At 54.4% G+C, this 22,904-nt stretch overlaps 2 protein-coding genes across 2 annotated transcripts in view; one reads left to right on the top strand and one right to left on the bottom strand.

Moving 5' to 3' along the window:
* CCDC69 (coiled-coil domain containing 69) overlaps nt 1-1,975 on the bottom strand; it is a 12,438-nt gene extending 10,463 nt beyond the window's left edge. The window contains exon 1 of the mRNA XM_029962951.1: nt 1,969-1,975. Within this exon, the coding sequence (XP_029818811.1) occupies nt 1,969-1,975 (7 nt within the window). The remainder of the gene's footprint in view (nt 1-1,968) is intronic.
* Nucleotides 1,976-5,590: 3,615 nt separating this feature from the next.
* On the top strand, nt 5,591-22,406 carry LOC103755097 (proton-coupled amino acid transporter 1). Its single transcript, XM_008921001.4, has 10 exons — nt 5,591-5,751; nt 6,468-6,558; nt 7,122-7,210; nt 7,416-7,511; nt 8,187-8,271; nt 10,301-10,519; nt 10,749-10,847; nt 12,284-12,450; nt 16,824-16,993; nt 19,657-22,406. Exons 1-10 carry the CDS (start codon nt 5,609-5,611, stop codon nt 19,923-19,925), a joined length of 1,428 nt encoding a protein of 475 aa, XP_008919249.3. The 5' UTR covers nt 5,591-5,608; the 3' UTR covers nt 19,926-22,406.
* The last annotated feature ends 498 nt before the right edge of the window (nt 22,407-22,904 follow it).

Below are 22,904 nucleotides of genomic sequence, written 5' to 3' on the forward strand. Positions count from 1 at the left end.
CTTTATTTGCAGAAACCCAGTCTGGGGGGGGAGGGGAGAAGGGAGGTGGAGGAGATTGTGCTGGCAGGTTTTTGGGTGATGAGCTGGCCTGTGGTCAGCCTGGTGGCTCCCAGCAGAGCTGCAGCTCAGGCAGTGGAGACAGGGTGGTCATGGTTACACCCTTCGGCCCCTCTCATCATTTGCAATCTATTTGCTTTTGCAAATGAGACCTAATGAAGTGCTCGCTGCTTTTCTTCAATGCAAATCAGAGGTGTTCAGGCAGGTCTGCTGAGACCTTGTGACTCGGACTTTGCATGGGTGAGATAGCTGAGAAAACTCAACTGCAGAAGTTCTCGAATGTGTTGGAGCCCAAAAAAAGTCACAGTTCCTTTTGTGAGGATCTAGGTCACACATACTTCTGCCTTGAGGTAGAGCACTGATTTCAAGTCATTCCTGTCCCTGCCTTTGTTTTTCCAAGCAAAAAGATGTGGGTTAACCTGTTCTTACAGTCTTTTATTCTCTTTTTTTCCCCCATGGCAAAATGGAGGGGTGAAGAACGGGAATGGGGGAGTGAAACTTTCACCTACACTGGCAAGAAGCAGGAAAGCATGTGATGCCTTGCACTTGAGATGAGGGGCTCTGCTCCCCTCCCAGATCACAACACAATGCTCAGTCTGTGCCTGTGACTCTCCCCATGCATCCCTATCCTTATCCCTGGCCTCCGGCTGCTCCGGGGCCTCAAAGTGAAAACTAATCCCAGGGGATAACTTTCCGCTCTGTTCCCGGGTGGGAGGGGAGGAAAGGGCTATTTATTCCTCACCCTTAAGCCCCAGCAGTGGATCAGCAACGCAGTTGTCGCTGCCGGTGCGGGGTGGGCAGCAGGATCTGTCACGGGCCCTGCCTGCTCCCACGCCCTGCCTGCACGCTCCCGGCCGGCCTCGCTGCTAAATAAGGACGAAAAGCTAAAAATAGAGCCGAGGCAGGGGTTTGGACAAACCAGGCAACCCTTCCCAGGGCTGGGAGCAACATGGGGACGCCAGCCAGCGATAGTGTGTGAGGGAGAGCGGAGCCGCCGATGGGGAAGTGTGTTCTGACCATGCTGCGGCAAGGGGGAGGTCTGAGACCTGCCACAATCATGTCCTGTGTGCTCAGTCAGCTTAGTCCCTTCCAGCTTTCCTCAGGGTAAAAAACATCTGTTCACCAAAATATGTGGGAAAACCCATGTTCCTGTGCCAGCTGGGATGGTGGGGTACCTGTGGGGCCATTCCAGCATGCTGGGTGGGAGCCTGGGGCAGCTCTATCTGGAAAATGATCTCCTGAAGAAGGGAGGAAGGGTGGAAGAGGGGGTGCTAAATCCAGCATTTTGGATAGATGGGTGGTAGGGGTGCAGCCGTACAGAGCCGTGTAGCTTAGACTATGTAGCTCGTTGGTGTAGCTTAAACTATGTAAAGCTCAGGAGTTTCTCAACAGATAGAGGGTGTTTTTATTCTATGAAGCAGAAGTTGTAAAAGGAACATAAAGCTAACAAAGTTGTCAAAACTGGCCTTATGGTTGGACGCTGTTCTAAAGGGCATGATGATGTGCCAAAAGCAAGAGTTCAAGAAAAGGAAAGCATGAGGAAGGCTACAGAACAACCACCAGAGGGTCACGAAAGACCACCCTAAAGGACCACCGACTCAAAACAGGAGGTGTGTCAAGGGGAGGAACAGTTTTGGGAAATGGGAGGGACAGATTTGGGAAATACATGAATTCTTCATCAGGTAGCTAAATAAAGGCATGAAGTTTTTGTAACTTGGCAAGCATGTTTTTGGAGGATCCCATCCCCTCGCGCCTCCGACGTGGTAAAGAAAGAATGCTGCTTTCTAATACTCACAAAGAGTCTTAGAGAGTTCCTTTATTCCCAGTTTTGTGGGTCACAGGGGTATTGCAGCAAACTGCCCAGCCAGGGGCTACTACATGCCAGGGTGCCCCCTCCCCCCCGCTGCTCACCTGGCATCGGTTCGAGAGTCTCAAATATTTGAAATATCTGAAATGTCTCTGCCACTCTGAGTGCCACATCCAGTCTTTCCTTAAACACTTCCAGGGACGGCTCTCCACCACCTGCCTGGGCAGCCCTTTCCAATGTCTGTGACAAAAGTCTTCCCAATGTCCAACCTAAGCTGCCCCTGGCGTAGGTTAAGACCACGCCCTCTCGTCCTCTCACTGGTTGCCTGGGAGAAGAGCCCGACCCCCACCCAGCTACACCCTCCTGTCAGGGAGTTGTAGAGAGCACCGGTGTGGGTGCTCGAGGGAGCTCGGGTTAGCTGTGACACAACTCGGGGATCCAGGGGGTCACTGGCAACCCTTGTGCATGGGCAGGTGCTGGGGGTGCTGGCAGCCCCCATGGGTGTCCAGGGGTCCCTAGGGGTGCTGGAGGCTGGCATGGGCTCTGGGGTTGCAGAAGCGAGCTGGCAGCACACGTGGGTGCTCAGGGGAGTTCGAGGTGCTGGTGGCCTGTATGTGTGTCCATGTGTGTGTGGGTATTTGGAACCTGAGTGGGTGCAGAGGGGTGATGGGAGCTTGCAGGGGTGCCCAGAAGTCCCTGGGGGTCCTGGCAGCCTGCAGAGGTGCTTCAGGGTGCTCAGAGCCCACACAAGTGTGTGGGTCTGCCTTGACCCCACATGGGTACCCAGGGGGGTGCAGTGATGCCGTGCAGGGTGTTGGCACACACTGGGGTTCCCCTCGGAGTGTGTGGGGATGCCATGTAGGGGGACACAGCCCCCTGCAGTGTGCACCAGGGTGTGGGGTGCTGTGTGGCAGTGGGGGAGGGCACGGGGATCCCCACAGTCTGTGGGGTGCAGGGAGTGGAGCAGCACAGCCTGGTTGGGGGGGTAGCTGAGCTGCAGGAACTGAGGGGGGGAGTTTGTGCCCAGCAGCCTCCATGTGGGGAGACGCTGGGCTGGGGGGACCAGGCCATGCTGTGAAACCTTGGAAAGGTGAGTCTGGGAGTGTCTTTGGAGCTGTGGGAGCATTGGGTGGCACAGGGACAAGAGGACTGATGCTGTGACTGGGAGGTGTCGTGCTGGCGTGGGCATGGTGGCTTCCCTGCAGGCAGGGGAGGGGGATCTGGCAGCGCCAGCTCTCCCCTGTGTCACGCTTGGGTGGACTACAAGCGACGCTTTGGAAATAAAAGGTTTAACAGGCATTATGGGAAGTGGCAGTGAGTTCTGCTGTGAAGCTCACTTTTCCAGAAGATTTCCCCGTGTACATGCAGCCACGGCTCAGCTGGAGAGAGCTGTCAGGGTCAGCAGCAAGTCACATCTTGTTTTTGCCTTCTGGCGGGGGGCTGTCACTGTAAGGGACAAATTGCTGTCACTATCCCCCCAGCTTTTGTAGGTGCTTCACTTATGACGATGAAATTACTCCTGTGTGTAGATGAGGAAAAACAATTCACATGAATGCAGCAGAGGAGTTGGTTTCAAAGTGGAAACCGAATGTGGCTGTTCCTGTCTTTGCTGTTTGCAATGACGAGGAAATGGTGTAGTAGGGTTTTGCCTTGGTTTGAAGTATTCATCGTGTGGATGAGACAAGTTTTGCAGCTTTTTTCCTGCTGGTTGCGGGGGAGCCGAGTGCTCGTTCCCCGCTGCTACGCAACCTCTAATCCAGACACAAAGCAGGCAAGTCACAATGAATGCATTTCCCTGGCTCTTCAAAGCAAAAAGCAGACGGGCCTGCTTGGGGGAAAAAAAAAATCCACAGGGAAGCGATCAGGCAGAGTGATGTCACCGTGTTGTGTTTATCTGGAAGACATCGCTGTTGGGTATGAAGTACAGGCCATCTCTGGGGGGACTGCCCATGCCTGACCCAGCCCTGCACCCCCTCTGCCTGCTGTCCTTGCCCACTGTCAGCCCTTGGTGTTTGGCAAAGCCTCCCAGGTCTCTCCCCTGGCCCTTGGGCCTGGCACCGATGACAAACAGCTTGTAATGCTTTCCTTGTGTAAACTCCTGCTGCCGCTCTTCCTGGTCCCTGCCTCGCCGGATCGCCCTGCCCGCAGCAGAGCCGGTTCAGGACATGATTACCTGTCCCAGCTTCGAGGGAGGAGGCTGGGCAGGAGTGATGCATGTACTGCCTGTGGCTGTGGAGTGCCTTCTTGCCTGCAGCTGGCCTCACTGTTGCTCCAGAGGCTGGTATTCCGTGGGACACACCACTGCTTCCAGCTGCCGGTGTTGCCTGGTGCTGCAGGAAATACAGCAGCTTTGGTGTGGCCTGGGTAACTGCTCCAGAGCAACTGGGATCTGGAGCATCCAGAGCTGAGGAAAAACCCTTGTTCCATGCTTCCCATCTGATCTCCAGGCTGGACCCTCCCAGCAGATGCAGCTCTTGGCTTGTTTCCCGTGTACCAGCCAGGTTTGCAGAGCGATGCTCTGGGGGATGCCTGGGGCTCTGGGGATGGAGAAGCACCCAAGTAGCCTGGGCTGAGCCTTCCCTGCACAGCCAGATCTGTGGGTCTGTGCCGGGGCTGTATCCGGCAGGCGCTCGCGTGACTTGGCGGGTGCACGAGGCACTCTGGCAGGAAATGAGCCAGTTTTTTGCAGTAATGACATTTCTCTGCTGCTTCCTCTTGGTCCCAGTTTCCCACCAGCACTGGGGAGAAAGGATAGGGAGCACCAGGTCTGCTGGGGAAGGGGTGATGCCTGGGGCATGACAGCCCAGAGGAGCTGTGGGGCAGAGACTGGCTCACCAGGCTGTGATGCAAGAGCCTGATAGATAATTCCTCTGCCTCTGGTGCTCCTTCCCAGTGGGTGTTTGGAGTGCTGGGTGTGGCACATGTGGGAACTGAATCAGCTGACTGTTTTCCAGGCGAAGGCAGGGGTGTGTGTCTTTGGTGAGGGCTTCTGCCCATGCTCCTGGCTTGCAGAACCCTGCTGGGGTTTGTGCTGGAGCAAGAGCTCTGGGCTGTGCAGGTGCCTCATCCTGGGAAGCCCCTTAGTCTCGTAGGCACCTCCTTGGCTGTGAAACCTTTAAGGTGGATGTTGTGCTGTCTCATAGTCTGTGCTCCTGCCTGATGGAGTCTAATCAATTTTCTTTTGATTCTTTTTAATAAAAAGTCTTGATTAAAAAAAAAAAGGAGGAAAGAAAGGGAAGTTAAGAAACTTTCCCTTCCCTGGCAAGAGCAAGCTGTTCCCTTGCAGCACACTGCGTGCGGATTAAAAGCAGTTGCACTTTTCTGGCCTTGTCTTCTTGACAGCCCCAGTCTCAAGTGCCAGGGCTGGGGACACTGTGCCAGCATGTCCCGTGGCTGTGGCACCACACTCACCACCCTTAGAGCAGGGGTATGCTTTGCCTGACATGAAATGGGGCACATCCAGGCCCTGCCCGCGGGATCTTGACCCCGTTCTGTCTGGGTGTGCCCAAGACGTGGGCACGAGCTTGCGGGAAGAGCCAGTGGGACTGTGCCATGCACGTTTGACCTTAGGACGTGCCAACTCCGTGATTGCTTGGGCGGGAGCCTGTGGCTGTATAAAAGCCCTGGAGGAGACCTTGCTCTGGCAGTGCGAGCTGGTCTCTCTGCACCATGGCTGACCCCAAGGAGCCCGAGAAGGGGGGTGTGGAGCTGGGCACCCCTAATGCTGCTCCCCCCACAGGGACCATGTCCACCCGGCGCCTCCGCAGCGAGGACTACAATGACTACAGCTCCACGGACGTCACGCCCGAGGGGAGCCCACCCGACGGCATGAACGGCTTCGCCCACCCCGAGTCCTACCAGCGCTTTGGGGAGACCAATGGCACAACGTGAGTGATGCTTCCCTCCCTCCCGGGCCGGCCCAGCACCTGGGGAGGGTGGAGGAGCTCCTGGTGGCTCCCTGCCGGCTTTGCTGGAGGATGGTGGAGCCGTGGTTTTATGGGGAGCTCTCCTGGGGGTGGTGAGGGCAGAGCTGTGGTCCTGCCTCTGTGGGGTGCTGGCATCAAGCGAGCAGCTGCCCTGGTGTTACTTTTTGCTCCCTAGTGAAGCTGGGCTCACTGGCAGCAGGCAGGGATTGCTGCTTTTCCTAATATTCCCTCACTCCAGCTTGGTTTGATAGGGAGCTGTGGCAAGCAAACTGCATGTCCAGCTTCAGAGAACATGCGGGTGGGCATGTTGCAGCCATGCTGTGGGGGCTTCCTTATGCCCAGGTGGGCAGAGGATGTTGTCTCTGCACAAGAGAGGCTGATCCCTTTAACTCAGAGAGATCCTTGTCCAGCCTTGGTGCTGAGCTGTGCTCGTGCTGGGTTTTGCCGTGAAGCTGGTTTTGCAAATGCCTGCCCAAAATCTGTTTGTTCAGTTTTTGCCTTCAGACCTTCCTTGGTCCCACCTGGCTGAGCTGGATGCAGGGGACAGGATCAAGACCTCCACATGCATTCCCTGAAGTAGATCAGATCTGCTGTGGACCCTCAACAGGATGAGCTGAGTGCTACAAATGTGTATGGTCTGGGTGCTGATGGTCACCTCTGCATCTTCTCCCCCTCAGGTGGTACCAGACCCTGATCCACCTTCTGAAGGGGAATGTCGGGACAGGGCTGCTGGGGCTGCCTCTGGCTGTGAAGAATGCTGGCATCCTGGTAAGGCAGCTCAGCCCTGCTGTGCTGGAGCTCAAGAGCCAGAGTGACCCTGGGGTGCTGGGCAGCTTGAATGGCCGCTGTCGGGACTTGACTCCCTGCCCAGCTGCCTCTCAGTATTTGGTGACTTTTGCACCCTGGGCTCTGTGGCTTTGCTGCTGAGACTGTTCTTGCTGTTCCTGCGTTGTGCTGCCTGGTGTGGAGGAGTTCATGTGTAAGTCGGGGCTGTGGTTTCCTGTGTGGGGTCAGGCAGGGTGCTGGGGCCAGATCGTGACCTTTTCTTCACCCTTATAATAGGGACATGTGAGATAGTTTGGAAAGCAGTCCTGGAAGTGCTTTGCTACACCCAAACTGCCCCAACTTGCTTCTTTTGCATCATTCCTGCCAAGCTCGTGGCTCTGTCAGGTTACTCAGTCCTGGGGGGCCAGTTCCTTGGAGCTGCACCCAAGCTCCTCCAGCGGTGTTTCCACTCACCCAGCCCATGGAGTTTGGTCTGGAAGTAAAATGTACTGTGCAGCTCTGCCTTTGGCCATCAGAGTGCAGCCTTCCCCCTCTCTTCCCTGCAGCTGGGTCCCGTGAGCCTGCTGGTGATGGGAATCGTGGCTGTGCACTGCATGGGCATCCTGGTGAAATGCGCCCATCACTTCTGCAACAGGTAAGGAACAACTCCCCTTCTCGGCTCTCCTGCTCCTACAGTTCTTCTGAAGCCCCCCAGCAGCAAGTTGCCCATGTCAAAGCCTCAGTTTGGAACTGCTGCACTTTTTTACAGGGCTTTTTTTTATGTTAGTGTCATCATTTGCCTTGGGAATTAGCAGACAGGGCTAACATTAATGTCCCATCTCTCTTTCTTCTCTGGACAGGTTCCAGAAGCAGTTTGTGGACTATGGAGGTGCTGTGATGTACGGGCTGGAGGCAACTCCCAGCGCGTGGCTGCGGACACATGCCATCTGGGGAAGGTACCTACTCCCCTGCCCCGGGCAGGGACTTGTCTTTAAGACCAGCATGTGCTGCAGCTGGGACAGAAGAGCCATTGTTCACTGAGCTGTGTGAGCAGATAAGCACAAGTGACATAAAATGTTACTTGACTCACCTGCCCTGAGTGCTCAGTGTCCCCCAGAGGGTTTTTGACCCAGAACTGTTCCCAACCAGACGTGACTAAAGGAGTGGGAGAAGTTTCCACAGCATAGCAAAGGAGTGAATAGTGTCTTGCAGCGCTGGCCCATCTTGTTGGACACGGAACATGTCCAGTGCCTGCTCCCACCTTGTCCCACATTACATCACATATTGCACATCAGGTGCTGGGACCATTCACCCATTCCTGTGTCCAGGGAGTGTTGTCTCCTGCTGTCACAATTCAGCAGCAGACTGGAGTTGCTAAACCCAAAGGAGACTGACCCTATGGAAGGGATGGGAGGGGAAGACTGGAGACCCTGAGGTCTGTGAGGTTGGATGGAGATACAGTCCTTTTTCCTGATCTCAGACAAGTGAGCTGGGTGTCCACCCCAAACCTGTACACCCCAACCCCAGGGAGAGCAGCATTGCTGCAGTGTGCAAGTCCAGCCCCAAGAAACCCAAGTGGGCTCTTATTTCTGTATGTTCTGGCTGACAAATGGTCTTTTTTTGCTTTCCAGGCGTATGGTGGGACTTTTCCTGGTCATCACTCAGCTGGGTTTCTGCTGTGTGTACTTTGTATTTCTGGCTGACAATCTGAGACAGGTTGGACTTATCCCTCCTTCATGAGCAAGGGGAAGGCGAGGGGGTGTCGGGTTGTTCTTTGCTCCTGTGTCATTGCCCTGTTCTCCACCAAAGGTCTGGTTTCCACAGGATATGCTGCTCAGGAAAGTACTGCATCTCTGCCCAGATACTTTGGAGGATTGGTTTTCCTGTTCAAACAGAGCAGGTTTTTCTGAGAGTCCCTGTGATTTTGTAGAGGTGTTGGGGTTGTCTGTGTGGAAGTGGGGGCCATTCCCAGTGAGGGAACAACAGCAAAGAGGTGACAACAGAGGTGACAGTCTTTGCTGTCCTGCCCCTCTCAGTTAATCGATTTATTGGTGTAGATAGTAATGTGTGAGTCCCAGGGCCTGCTGTGAACCTCTCTTCTCCTTTCCTTGGACCTGTTTGCATTCCAGTTTCTTTCCTCATCCCATGGCTCTGGAGCTTAATTACATCTTTAGAGAAAGAGTTTCCTTCTGCCAGGCGTCAGGAGGAAATAAACAGAAACCCTGAACCGCTTGGCTGGCTCCTGTGCTGTAAGAAACTGGGAATAATGAGTCCTCATTCCCAGCCTCCACCAGCTCGGTGCCTTGCAGGCACTGCTCAGCTTTGTTCCCAGTGTGTTCCTGCTCTGCTCTTGCAGCAGTGGTCTGGTCACTGCCACCACAGCTGTGCCCTTGGTCAGCTCTTCCCTGATGGCCACTGGCTCCAGAGGTGGTTCCTGGGGAGCAAGAGGGGGCTCTGCCAGTGGGAGCCTCTGCCTCTGCTCAGGGAGCAGCAGCTGAGGAGACTCCCACTGTGGGATGTCTGGGAGGAGTAAATGGGTGAACATTGGTGATCTGACACTGCCAACCCCGAGAGCAGGAGGCAGCAGGGTGTGTGCACAGGGCTGGGCTGACCTCCACCCCCTGGGAACGGCCCCTTACTGCCACTTCAAGGGGTGCTTTCTGCTCTACCCCTTGCAGTGAAGGCTGGCTCAAGCTTCCAGGGAAATTTGCAGAAACCTGCAAATCCAGCCCATTTTTTAGGCCACAGCTGGGAAAACCCTCGGCTTCAGTTTTGGAATTTTTTGGGTGGGGAGAGGGGAGTGTTGCTTGTTTCTTTTTGTGGTGGGAAATAGCGTGTTCGATGGGGGGTCATGGTGCAGGTGGTACCTTGGGCGAGTTGCCACTGTGTTGGGCAGAGCTTTGGTTTGGAAAATGTCTTTGGAGCAAGCCACAGAGAGACAGGGCAGGCTGGGGCTCGAGCAGCGCTGTCCCATGGGTGCATGGCTCTGCACTGCCCTCTCCCACAGAGGATTGTGGTTTGTGCAGAGCTCTCTAGGGGCAGGACTTGCTGTGGAGCAGGTTAAATTAGTTTTCAGGAGCCCTTTGCTGCAGTGGCCAGACAGGACCTGGTACCTGAACCAACTTGTTCATCGTTGTATTGGTGACCCACAGCGTGCCCATGCTCTTGGGGGGGATGGCTCAGCGACCCACTTCCTGGGTCAAAACTGTCTCTAGAGCTGAGCACATGGCCTGGAGTGCCTTTGGAATGAAAGACCCTAAGAAAAGGGTGGTTCCTCATGAAGAAATCAAAATTGGGGCCCAGCAGTATCTTCCAGATGTCATTGCATGTGAACAGAGCATTGGGTGACTGAAGGGCTGTGTGACATAGATGACAGGTTCATGCAGCAAGAGAAAAAGGACCTTTGAGGAAACAGAACTTAATACCTCTTTCCTCTCTTCCCGACTGGCCTTGGTGGGCAGTGCAAACCACCCTCTGCCCTCGTTGCACCCAGCTATCAGATTCTCCTGCCCGGCGAGCCTGGGCTTGGTCAAGATTTGCTGTCCTGACTCAGGTGCCATAACTCAGTGTCTTCCTCTGCTCCCTGCAAGGGATTTGCTTCAAGACTACCTGTAAAGCCGTATTGCTTTGATTTTAGTCAGCTAACTGTGTTTGAAGTGAGCTGATGGGGTACCCACTTGGGATGGTCTGCCAAGGTCTGTGGCTCTCAGACCTTGGTTCATCAGGCCTTCCTGTGCCTCCCCAGGTCGTCTCTGCTGCAAATGGCACCACCAATGACTGCAGCTCGAACAGGACGGTGGTGATGACCCCCACCATGGACTCCCGGCTGTACATGCTTTCCATCCTGCCTTTCGTGGTGCTGCTCTCATTCATCCAGAATCTCAAGGTCCTGTCTGTCTTCTCCATGCTGGCCAACGTGGCCATGCTTGTCAGCCTTGTTGTGATCTACCAGTACATCGTCAGGGTACGTGTGTAAGGGCTCCCCTCTCTCATTTCTGGGATGTCCCGTGGAGGGAGTTCAGCAGCAGGGTGTTTCCATGCTGTGGGGTGCTGCCTGCTCCCATGGGCACAGTGGTTACCCTCTGCTCCACAAGGCTTCCCCTGCGGCGTGGGGCTGTGACAGGGAGGGATGGGAGCAGGCCAGGCCTTCCCCACCTTCCCTGTGTCTGAACTCTGTGTGGGCTTTTTTCCAGGACATTCCTGATCCCAGAGACCTGCCTCTAGCAGCAGCCTGGAAGACCTACCCCCTGTTTTTTGGCACCGCGATCTTCGCTTTCGAAGGCATCGGGGTGGTGAGTCTCGGCGTGTGGCACAGGAGCTGCACGGGAGCCTCAGCCCCTGCTCAGACTTGCCACAGCACCTGCTCTGTGTTGCAGCTGCATTTGCAGCTGAACTTCTCTGACAGTAGCCCAAATTCTGGGTGATGCTGTTGGCTTTGGCTCCAGGCTATCTCCTGGGTCAAACCCTGCTGCTTCCATCTGAGGCTGGAGGAGCATGTGCTCCAAACCTCGGGAGGCTGGTTGCTGCTTTAAAAGTGGCTTTATCTGGCAGTAGATTGGGAGTCACGCTGGCAGTTGCCTTGGGCTGTGCTGGCTGACCTGCAGATGAGGAATTGTCCTGAGTCTTGTTACCAGGCTGGATCCTGAAGCTGCCCAAATGGAAGGCCAAAAAGCACAGCATAAAAAGATGTGATCCTTTCCTTCCCACCCTGCTGCAGAGGCACTGAGATCTCCCTTTGGCAGCTGTGTGGCCCCAGCCTGCCGTGGGGCTGGATTTGCATGGGCCTCTCACAGAAGATGCTGTAAATAGACCAACTGTGTCTGTGAAAAAAGCTGGGTGGGTGGGTGGAGAGCTTAATGACTCCCTAAGATGTTGTGGGTTGTTTCCGGGAGCTCCCTTCAAAGGAGAAAAAAATGTTTTCATCTCTTAATATAAGCTGGCTGTGTAAACACAGGCCTGGAGAGGGCCAAATCCATTACTGGAGGAGTGTTTACTGAATGCTATGCCCAGGGCAGAGGGCTCTTGCCAGCACTGAGGCACAAATGCTGTCTTCCTTGCATGACTTGGAGGTGGAGAAGCAAATAAAAGCTATTCTTGTCCTGCCTCCTCGCCAGCTTTACCACTGTGTCTCTTGAAATCCACTCCAAGGGTTTGAAAGCCAAGGACAGCTATAAAAATGTTTGCCAAAGGCCTGTATTTAGTGTTAGTAGTGTAGAATTAATAGTGTAGTGAAAGAGTTACCTCTGTCCTTCCCCTTTTTATTGTCCTGCCTGGTTGAAATGTGTCCGGATAAGCTTGATAGGAGAGGAGAGTCTGTCTTGGTCTTTCCAGGTTTTGCTGGGGAAGATAGGGCAATGTAACATAGTGGGCATGGCCGTGCTGTTTTGGGGTGCAGAGTGTAATGCACCCAAGGTATGGGGTGGTTGGCATTGCCCCAAGATGCCTGGCAGCTCTAGGCACAGCTCCTGCCGAGAGCAGGGAGCAGATCCCATCGTTAAGACAGGGGCACGGGTGACCTGCTGGAGTAAGTGAAGGTCTCCAATGTAAGCACAGAAGTCGGATCTTCAGTACAGTGGCTTTTTCAGCCAGGTTCTCTGGGCTCCATGTGACCATCCCATCCCCTGGCATGACCATGGGGCTGCCCCTGCTACTTTTTGAGGCTGAGGGGTATAGAGGGATGGAGGCAACCTGCTGTTCTGTCATCAACCTCCCCTTCCTCCTCTCCCAGGTGCTGCCTCTGGAAAACAAGATGAAGAAGCCCCAGCAGTTCCCCATCGTCCTCTATGTGGGGATGACCATTGTCACCATCTTGTACATCAGCCTCGGTGTCCTGGGGTACCTGCGCTTTGGGGCGGACATTCAGGGCAGCATAACACTCAACCTGCCCAACTGCTGGTGAGTCCCCAGGGGGAGTGGAGGGGCTGGGGGGCAAGGAAGGAGGGTCCTGGACAGGGAGGTGGGAGAGGAGGCAGTGGGGGATGTTGCTCCTTAAGGGAACAAATCTGGATGAGCTTGTGGAAGGTTCAAACATGCCACAGCCAAACTGTCCCATGGAGCTTGACAAGGGTTGTCTGATGTATGGGGTGGAGAGAGGCTCACAGCTGTGGGGTCTGAGCTTGGTTTTGGAGCTCAGGCTGATTCCTTGGGATGCCTGGTGGTCCTTGCTTGGGTAGGTACAGCTCCTGCCTTTTTCTTGGAGTCTTGTAGCACCTTTCTGGGGGCTAAGCAATCCTCTGACTGGTGGATGTTGATTACAACCCCAGTGTGGCTGTACCAAAAGGTCTCTAAGCTGTGCAAAAGCCACTTCTCTTCCTCAAATGAAGCACATGGAAAACTAACCCAAAGCTGGGAGCTCCCAGAGGGGGCGAGATGTGATGTCTCCACGCGTGGGTTGCATTCCTTGTTTGCAGCCCTGGAGCTCAAACCCCCACTTCTGGGCTTCACGTTGTGCCTGGATGTGGCTTATCTCAAGCCAACACTTGGCCTGTGAGTGCTGGTGCTGTGAGGATGCCCCTTCCTTCCCATGGGGGCTGAGCTCTGCAGCTCCCCAAACCTGTCTGTCCTCTGGGATCTGGCAAGGCCTCTTGAGAGACTTCAGTCGTTGTCTGGAGCCCTGTGGAAATACATGTGCCCTGACCCCTTGCCTGCCTACCCAGAGGGGTTGTTTCTCCTCTTACCAGGGATGGTGGCTGCTGCAGCAGCTACCTGGGCTGTGCTGCTCTGACCCTGGGGACAGGTGACTGCTCAGTGCCACGGCTCCGTATTCATCCTGCAGGAGAAATGCAAGCAGTTTCTCTTACCTTTGGGACAAGAAGTGTGGAGTGTGCAAATATTGAGAGGAAATGCCTTTTCCAGCTTGTTCTGCTTGGGATTATTGAGAAAGTCCTGAAAGTAACGATCTGTTCTTACGACACACTGCTTTGGGGTGTCTGGGTGGCAGGATGTGGTGCTGATGGGCAAGGAGGAGCTGGAGCTCTTCTGCACACACTGCAGAGGTACCACTTGTGGTATGGAGCTGGGGCTGAGTGTTGGCTTTGATGCCATGAAATTTCTTGGGAAGCTGTCCTGCAGCACCAGTTTCTCTGGGTTTGCCCAGGAGCACTCTGAAATTCAGCAGTTTCTCTTTGATGGTCTCTGCTGGCTTGAGATCCTGCAAGAGACAAGAGTGACTTGCTACGTCTTCCCCGCTCACTGTTGGAGTAAATTTGGGCAGGACTCAAGTTTTGAGTCACTGGGGGGCTTCCTCATGCTGACCCTGCAGAGCCATGCAGCTGGGGCTCTGGAGAAGGCAAAGATTTGACCAAAACAGAGCCTAGTTTTGCTTTAATTATTGCTGTGTGGGTTTCTTTCAGCTAGAGCTCGTGGACATTCATTCATGCTGGGTCTGTGTAGTGACTGCACTGCTGGATGTTGGTGGTGGTGTGACAGAAGGTCCTGCTCCTGCTGAGAGCCTTGTCTTGTCCCCTGCAGGAGCTGGGAGCTCTGCCAGGTCCCTGCTCTCAGTGAGGAGGGATGGGGCTGCTGGAAGGGTGTGCCTGTGCCATTGGGAGGTCTGAATCCCACCGTGCCAAGCACAGTAGGTGTGAATCCCTTCTGCTCAGTAAACTGAAGTGTGTTGTGAAGGGGATGAAGTGCTGCTGCTTCTCCTGAAGGTAGAAAGCAGGTCATTTCCAGGTCTTGGGCTCTGCATGCCACAGCCTGCAACGATGTCTGCTGGCCTGAAATGCTGCACAGGGCCTTCTGCAGGGAATTGCAGCTCTGCCTGCTCTAAAGGATGATGTTCCCTTAAAAGGAAAGTAATGGGATTACTGTGACCTGCTAGGCTACAGAGAGGTTCTATTGCAAATGCATGCTTCTAGGAGTATCCACACCTTCTGTCTAAGTACTCTTCTGAAAATAACCATAGGGTTTTTTGGGTAGTGAGAAGAGAATAGCCCTTTGGAAGCAGTGTCTGGGGAATCCTGGGCATGTGGCAGGGCTCCTTGTGGGCAGCTGCCAGGGAAGGCATGCTGTGGTCCTTGTGACTGGGCACGCAGAACACTCTGGTGTTTGTGCACGTTATCTCATGGCAGAACATTCAATGGAGGCTGTAAATGTTAGACCTGGAAATGGATTATCTCAAGTAAGGGCTGGGATACTGGAATAAAGCCTTGATTGCTGCATTCCCGTACCATAAACCATAGGTGATGGGTAAAGACCTGCTCTTGAAATGAGTGTTTTGCTCATCCTGCCTCACCTGCAGGTTTTCTCCCTGGCAGTAAAAAGGTGTTGGGCTGCAGTAGCTGGTCATAGGGCTGTGGGTGAGAAGTCCTGGGATTTTCCTGCAGCGTGAGAGACAAGGTGAGGACTGTGGTGGAGGTGCTGCAGCCTGCCTTGGCTGTAGCTGTTGCCTGGAGGTCTCTAGAACAGATTTGATGAATGTCTCGAGAGTTGTTGAGTTACAGGATGACTAAGGACTTTTCCAGCCTCATTTCTCTATAACCGCAGCTTCCTCAAACGAGGAGTGTGTCGGTTCCCAGTGGCCAGGTCTAACCACAGTGTCCAAAATACTGTGCTGCTGTGCAGAAATCCCTCCTTGCCTCCTCAAAAGGGTTGCTTCACCGCACCATCTGGAGAGTGCAGAAATGCAGTAGTGAGGGGGAAGCTGTTGGGTTGCATGTGGCTGGTTGAAATAGGTAATGACAGAGCTTATGGTCTCAAGAGGGTATTTCATTTTTTGCAGCCTTTTGGGATGGCCTGACCTGGCAGTCTGGGTGAAGAAGGCGTTGGTGTGGTTGGCCGAGCAGTGCCTTTCCAGGGCCCCACATGAACTTGTGTTTTCTGTTGATCAAAGCTGGTGCTTGAGCTCTTCCTCTTCTTGGTATTTAAAATGCCCTTTGAGCTTGTTGTCCTGGCTCCTGACCTGTGCAGGACATGAACACAGCCTCCTTCTGTTAGCAACAGATACTGATCGTGGATTGCCCTGGAGCACTTTATGGCTTTACAGCATCACTTACCTGGGAATACAGTGATAAGATATGCCAGCTGTGGGTTGGCAGCTCAAGGCTACTGTGCACTTGTCATGTGTGGCTGAGCATGCACACTCTGGTGATAACTTTGTGATCAGTTTGCTTGTGGAATCACAGAGTAACTGAGTTTGGAGAGGGCACCGGGAGATCATTGGGTCCTCTCACCTGCCAAAGCAGGGCCAGCTTAAATGTTGAGCATCAGTAAGGACAGAGGTTCCCCACCTCTCCAGGCCGTTCTTCTGGTCCTTAACCACCCTTTGGGGATGCAGTTCTGTCCCGTTGCCCTGGTTCTTCTGCTGTGCAACTCCAAGAAGAGCCCGTTGCTGTCTTCTCCATGCCTCCTATTAGGTAGCTGAAAATAGCAATAACACCCCCTTTAACCTTCTTGACATGCTGAACGAGCCTGGAGTTTGTAGTCTCTCCTTGTCAGAGGCTGGATTTTGCTAGCAAAGGTCAAGGTGAGGAACTTCTTGGGACGGGTAATGGATGCAACTTCATTCTGGCCAAAAGTCAGGACAGCAGATACCAGTGATCAACTGGGTGTTGTCTATGGGGGGTGGTTGTGGGAAAGGCCACCCTGTGTCACTGCAGACCTTGCAGAGTCCAGCCTGGACTGAAGTGGGTGGAAGTGGAGAGGGTGATACGGAGACTGTATCCCTGTCCATAGGGAGCCAGGTACCCAGAGGACGTGTTACTTTGTGCAGCCAAGGGCAGTGTGGCACATGTGAGCATCTGGAAACATAGAAAGGTGCCTTAAATTGTCGAGGAACAAGTTAGGCTCCTGGTCACTTGGCCAGGGACACTTCTGCTTTCCCTGTGCCTTTGAATGAGTTGGGAGCAGGTCAGTGGTTTGCTGGTTGCTCTCAATATCTGTTCCCTCAAGTTTTCCCAAAGGGAAGCAGCACTTGACAGACTGCCAGCCCAGCTGCTGGTCTGACGGTTCCTTACGCAAAGCCGGGACTGAAGCCTCTGGTTAGGTGTGGGGGCATGTTGCCACACAGCTTGGAGGTTGCACTGTCTTTGCTATCCCTTGCTCAAGAAAGGTTTCTGTGAGTTAAATGCATCACCTCTAATTTTCTAGGAGAGACCACTAGCACACTAAAGTCCTTGCAGAGCGTTCCTCTTCTAATTTCTGTCGTTGGTGCCGTGGGGGCTGGAGCAAGAGCCTGTCTCATTGTGTCCTTCTCCTTTTTCAGGCTGTACCAGGCTGTACCAAGCTGTACCAAGAGCCTGTCTCACTGTGTCCTTCTCCTTTTTCAGGCTGTACCAAGCTGTGAAGCTGCTCTTCTCCTTCGGGATTTTCTTCACCTACGCTGTGCAGTTCTATGTTCCTGCCGAGATCATCATCCCTCCCCTCGTGGCCCGGGTGTCGGAGCGCTGGGGCCTGGTGGTCAACCTGCTCCTCAGGCTGGCCCTGGTCTGTCTCACATGTGAGTGCAAAGCAGCTTGTCTGAGCTTCCCTCTGAGGACCTGGCACCTCCTTCCTGCTGTGGGCTGGCGATTTTGTGAGCCTTCGCCCCTTGCCCCAGTGTCTCTGGGCTTGCTGCTCAAGCCCTCCCAGCTGGCAGTCCCTGGGCCTGGCTATTGCAAGCCAGGGGGCCAAGGTGGCCTCTGAGCTGCAGCAGCAGTGGTCCTCTGCCTGCTCTGTATGGGATCGGACTTCTCAGTGGAGGAGTAGTAAACTTCCTCCATTGTTTTGAAGTGGCAGATCCCTGTGGAGCATCAGGCCTGGGATCTTCCTGGTGGCACTTCTGTGGGTCATCAAGTCCCATCAGGCTTTGCATGAAATGCCCAGTGTCTGGTTTGGTGCCAGGGCAGCCCAGAGCAGAGGCTGTTTTTGGTAGGCAGTGTGTGCAGCCAGGCTCCTCGTGCCTGCGGGATGGGGACACAGCTGCAAAGGAGTCACTGACCATGAAGGATCAGATGTTCCTGTACCCATGCAGTCATTGCAGCGTGTAGCACAGCAGGGGACAGCTGACAGTAGTAGGTGACCCATAACCAAAGCCCTGGTGTGCTACAGGGCAGGTCTGCCTGGATCAGCCCCACACGGTCCCCTTCCCTTGATGGTATGTGGTGCCTGCAGTGAGGCTCTGGTGGAGCAGGCTGCTGGCTCGAGCCTGGTGGACCTCTGGGAAAGGTGTGAAGCATATCAGGTGCAGGGGTATCTGATTTTGGCTGGCTTTGATTCCTGAAGGCTGAACCCTTGCTGTTGTCAGCACAGCTGAGACGCTTGGCTGAGCTCCCCGGCGTCATGTGCCGAGATGGAGCTTTTTCTCCATGGCTTGACGCTGCTGATGCACCAGAGATGAAGCATCAGGGACCTGGCCCCACATCCCAGCTGGCTCTGGTTTGGACTTGAGAAGAGTGTGGTGGTAACTCGAGGGTGCTGGAGCTGGCTCAGAGCAAGGTGCTGCTGTTCCTGGGCTCTCGCTAATGATGGGCCAGAAGCGCTGCATTAACAGAGGGGGGCAAAGCCCCATCTCCCCCAAGCTGAGTTCCTGGGGCCTTGATGTCCACAGAGGGGGCAGGGATGAAATCCTGCCATGCTGGACCGGGTGCTCAGAGCTTGCTTGGGGGGTGGGAGCCTCTCCCAGAGGGCGATGGGGTGTGCCAGGCCAGGGAAGAGAAAGCTTGGAGTGATGGGATGGCTTTAGGCATCAGTATTGGCTGTACCCTTTCTTTTGGGGGTAGGGAGGCAGCAGAGGTGTTGGTGGAAGGATGCTGGTTCCTTTGTACCTCCTCCCCTCATCCTTCTATGTAAGGGATCTCTGTGGCTACTGAAGGATAAAAGCAATTAGGGGGGCTGCATGAATATTCATTGGATGATTGTGTGGCCGAACAAGCCCACATCAGGGCTTTGCCTCCCTAAGAGGGAGATGGAGAGGATGCAATTTGGTATTTGGGTGTCTTTCAAGCTTAGACTTCAAAACCAGCACACTTAAAAACCCTTTGAATTAATACCTGCTGGAAGCAGGACCGTTGCCCCGGAGGCTGAGCGCTGCAGCTGGTGCTTCAGTTCTGCTTGTTTTAGCAGGGAGTTATTAATTTTGTTTACTTTTGAGTCCAAAGAGCAGTATGGGGTGGGCTGAGGATGCTGTTGGAGGTGGGCTGCTCTGCTCTCCACCCAGGCTGCTGGAACAGGGATGCTGTTTGCAGCAGAGACCTGGCAGGGCACTCCTTTGGCTCTGTGCAGGGCTGAGCACCGGGATAATCTGCCTCCAGGTCAGCAGCTCAGGACCTTTGCTGCTGTTTCCCATGGTGGAGGGATGGTTTGTCTCTAGGCTTATCCAGATGACAGCAGGGCTGCAGTGGTGGCACAGTCAATCTCCAAGCCTTCCTTCTCCTGCAGTGCCATGGGTGATCTTTGGCTCAGGGAGGCTCCAGTAGCCTGCAGCTGATGTCCAGGGAGTGAACAAATCCCTCCAGTAAGGAGCCCTGAGACATCCCTCCTCCACCAGAGCTGCAGCTGCCATGGTTGTAGGCACTATCCTTCTCTCCTCCCCTGGCCCTGTGCAGGAGGAAGGGGAGCAGGAATATGCTGGAGCTCGCACTGCTAAATGCAAGCTGTCAGGAGTCTCCCAGGGGGATTTTCCTTGGCTGTAGTTTGCACCTAACAAATGTTCTCCCCTGGGCTATGCCGTGGGCGTGCTGCTGCTGGAGCAGCTCTAAACGTGTGCAAACCACATGGATTGATTTGGGGTGGGGGGAGATGCCTTTTTCCTCCCATCTCCTGCTTTTATGGGGTTTCTGAGGCTTTATGGCTCCCCAGGTGTGGGGAACAGGAGTGCTGGCTTTCAGCAGGGGGGTCGGGAATGCTGGCAGCTGCTCTTCTGCCCGTGGCATCCATCCTGCTCAGCCCTGGAGCTTGTGCTGGTGGAGCCCAGGGCAACAAAAAGGGTTTAGTCTTTGTGCTGCACTTCATTAATGCAACAGCTTAATTGCTTCTAGGGGAGGAAGATATGGAAAAGTACTCAACCGTGTCTTCTGTCAGGGAGGAGGGCAGAGGTTTGACTCCAGCCTGTGGCATCCCTGCAGTGGGGTTTTGGTGTCTGGGAGCCGGCAGCTCTGATGGTTGTGTCTGTTCCTTCTCCAGGCGTGCTGGCCATCCTCATCCCGCGCCTGGACATCGTCATCTCCCTGGTGGGCTCCGTCAGCAGCAGCGCCCTGGCTCTCATCTTCCCCCCGCTGCTGGAGATCGCCACCTACTATTCCGAAGGCATCCACCCCCTCGTCATCGCCAAGGACGTCGCCATCAGCCTCTTTGGCTTCGTGGGCTTTGTGGTGGGGACGTACGAGGCGCTGGTGGAGCTGGCGGCGCCCGCCACCACCGTCGTCAATGCCACCACTGTCATGGTGCAGTGACGGCCCCCCCGCCCCTGGTGCCCTGCTGGGGGTGCACAGGTGCTGGGCACTGCTCTCCTGGGAATGGCCTCCCCTCCCCTCTCCTCTCGGGAAGTGTAGTGGGTTTGATCCATGAGAGGACAGGGCTCCCCACTGCCACAGCCGCCCAGCTGCAGCAGGGTCCCACACTGGGATATATCTGGAAGGTGGGATCCAGGCTGGGGTGGCGTCTTCCCTAGAGGCTCCTTGGGCAGCTGGTCCAGCAAAACAGCCCCTTGGCACCTGTGTAAATAGTCACTTTGGGAGGTGAGGAATCCCAGGGATGTAGATTTTATTTTATTTTATTTTTTTAAATCTCAAACTTTCCGTATTTCCCCCGCTCCTCAGTCAGGGTGGGGAACAGGGACTGCTCTTTTTTTGTGCCAGTTTGTTGTTTTTTATTTTTTTTCCCCTGAGCACTTTATTTTTACAGCAACAGACAAACCTCAGCTCAGGTTAGTGAGTGTGGAGCTGCCTCCTCACCCTGGCCTTGTGGGGAGGGTGGGCAGAGCTGGAGGTGTGGAGCATCCTGGGGCCCACAGCTCTCCTGCTGTGGGATCCCCAGTTGTGGGCATTGGCTCCTGTTGTGCTCCAACTCTGTTTCCAGCTGCCTTGAGCAGGAAGGCTGAGCAGGGCCTGGGCCACGCTTTCAGTAGTGACACTCCTTTATCCCCATCCAGCGCACAACCTAATGCTTGGCTTTCAGAAACGTTAGAGAACTGAGGCATGCAGAGAGCAAACAGGCTGTGCCATAATGAGGGGCTGAGCTGGTCACCTTTGGCTGGGAGCCCTTTCCCTGCGTGGGATGGGGTGTCCCTGGGGGTCACCACATGCTGTCTGCATGCCACAAAAATACATCACCTTGTTTACAGTGCCTGAGCTGGCCCCGGCACGCTCTGGCTGTGCCTGCAGGCTGACACTGAATGTCAAATCAGACACAAAAATACCATAATATTTCTTTTTTTAACCCTTTCTCTCCTGGTCCCACTCCTTCTGTATCCTCTGCCTCCGCTCAGCTCCTCTCCTCCTGTAGGATGCAGCTCTCTCTCCCTGCACTCCTGTTGCTCCTTGCGTTGTGGCTGGTGCATGCCTGGCAGAGACAGTCCTTGCAATGCTGCTGCTTTCCTTCCTCCCTACAGTCTCTTTGCCTTTCTGCTGGATTTCTATTTTTTTAAGACAAGGGATAAAATGCATCCTCCATGGAATGGGCCGAACTCCTCCCTGCTAAAGCAGCATCTCCCAAACACCAACAGCACTGTGGCTTGCTCTGGAGAGCCTTTATCCTGCATCCCAGTGCAGCCCTGTCTCCCTGGGTGTGGGCAAAGGCTGCTGGTGGTGGTGGGAAAGGTGGGTGGGTACAGCAGCAATGGGCTGTGTTCCTGTCTTTGGTGGAGGATGAGTGAGGCCTGGGGTTATTTTTGGTGTTTGATCTGCTTCTGGGAGGAGAAGGCTGTGCAGAGTGGTGTCCCTGCAGCCTGTCTCCTCTGTGTGTGCTGTTTGTGTCCTTGCACTGTGTTCACTGTGCTGGCTCTGTTCTGGGTGCCCCATGCTGGTGTGTGGACCCATGGCCAGGTGTGGGTGGGTCTGTGCCACGTCACTGCTCCTTTCCAGCCCCTCACCTGCTTTCTGCTTCTCTCGGGACTCACCTTGTCTCCTCCAAATCTGTGCTGGGGAAAGTTTTGGCATGACCAGCATTGCTTGGTCAGGAGCAGAGCAAAGCTTTAATTCAATCCTTCCTCTGGAGGGCACTATGGGGATAGAGAGGAAGCACCCAGGTCTGGGAAGGGGCTCCAGGGAACACACAGGTGGGAGAAGTGCAATATTCATGTCCATCGCTGTGTACCAACCCCGGCATGGCCCTTGGGGTTGGGTTTGAGCCAAAACATCACCCTTGGCAGAGGAGGGAGGGCTGTGAGGAGCAGGGGATGTCTGATGCTTCCCCCTCCCCTGCCAGTAGTACCCCATAAGAAGGCTGGCCACATTTTTAGGGACAGCTGTGTGCCAGGGCATGTCCCCAGCCTGGACTGGGCATCAGTGGGTTTGCTGGTGGGGCTCCTGGCATCCAAACTCACTTTGGAAGTGCAGTGAAGACCTAATTTCCAAGGAGACTGAGATATCACAGAAGCATTAAATGGTTTTTGCTGCTCTTCACTTTTATGGGGGTGATCAGGGGTGTTTGAAGATGGGGCCAGATGTGGCAGCAGGGCACATGGCATGAGGGGCTCTGCTGAGCCAGGAGGGGCTGACACAGGACCCGATGGACACGAAAACTTGACACTTGTGTATTGTAGGCTGCTCAGTAACCAAGAAAATTGTCTGTGTAAATATAGCAATGGTCATGTCCATGTCTCGTGCCTATGGATATTGTCAGCGTGTGTAGCTGCCCAGTGGGAGAGCTGGTGCTGCACCTGAATCATGTATCTTACTTTAATCAATAAATATGATCTATTTTTTATGTGTAAAGGCTTTGGGGTATGAAAATGGGGGTTTCTCTTCCAAAAGGCATCCATGTGAGAGCAGGGCATGAGGAGCCCAGCCAGGATCACACCCTGTGCTGTGCCCACCCCCACAGCAGCACACACGACTTCTCCTGAGGGTTTCAAATAGAAATGTTTCAGCTTTGCTGCTCAGAAAATTGTGATTTTTCTTCTGACCTCATTTGTGCAAGTAGGTTGTGGGCAGAGCCTATATGGGCTTTCAGGGCTGGGCTCTTCTCTGCCCCACAAAGCTGTGCCTTGTTTTCTCAGCTGTGTCCTGCGACCTAGCAGCCTGATTTATGCCAAAAGTGGGGCTGCAGCTGAAAAAAGAGCCTGGCATGTGCCAGTGGGGGATACTGAGCTGCTGCTGATCCGCCCAAGAGATCAAAGGAGCAAAAGCCAGCCCACGCTGGGAGAGGGGCGCTGTGCCAGCATCGCCGCAGCTCGGCTTATCCTCACGCTGCTGAATAATTCATGCCGTTGC

The sequence above is a fragment of the Manacus vitellinus genome, unplaced genomic scaffold (assembly GCF_001715985.3).
Source record: "Manacus vitellinus isolate BGI_N305 unplaced genomic scaffold, ASM171598v3 scaffold_51_pilon, whole genome shotgun sequence".
NCBI classification, from domain to species: domain Eukaryota; kingdom Metazoa; phylum Chordata; class Aves; order Passeriformes; family Pipridae; genus Manacus; species Manacus vitellinus.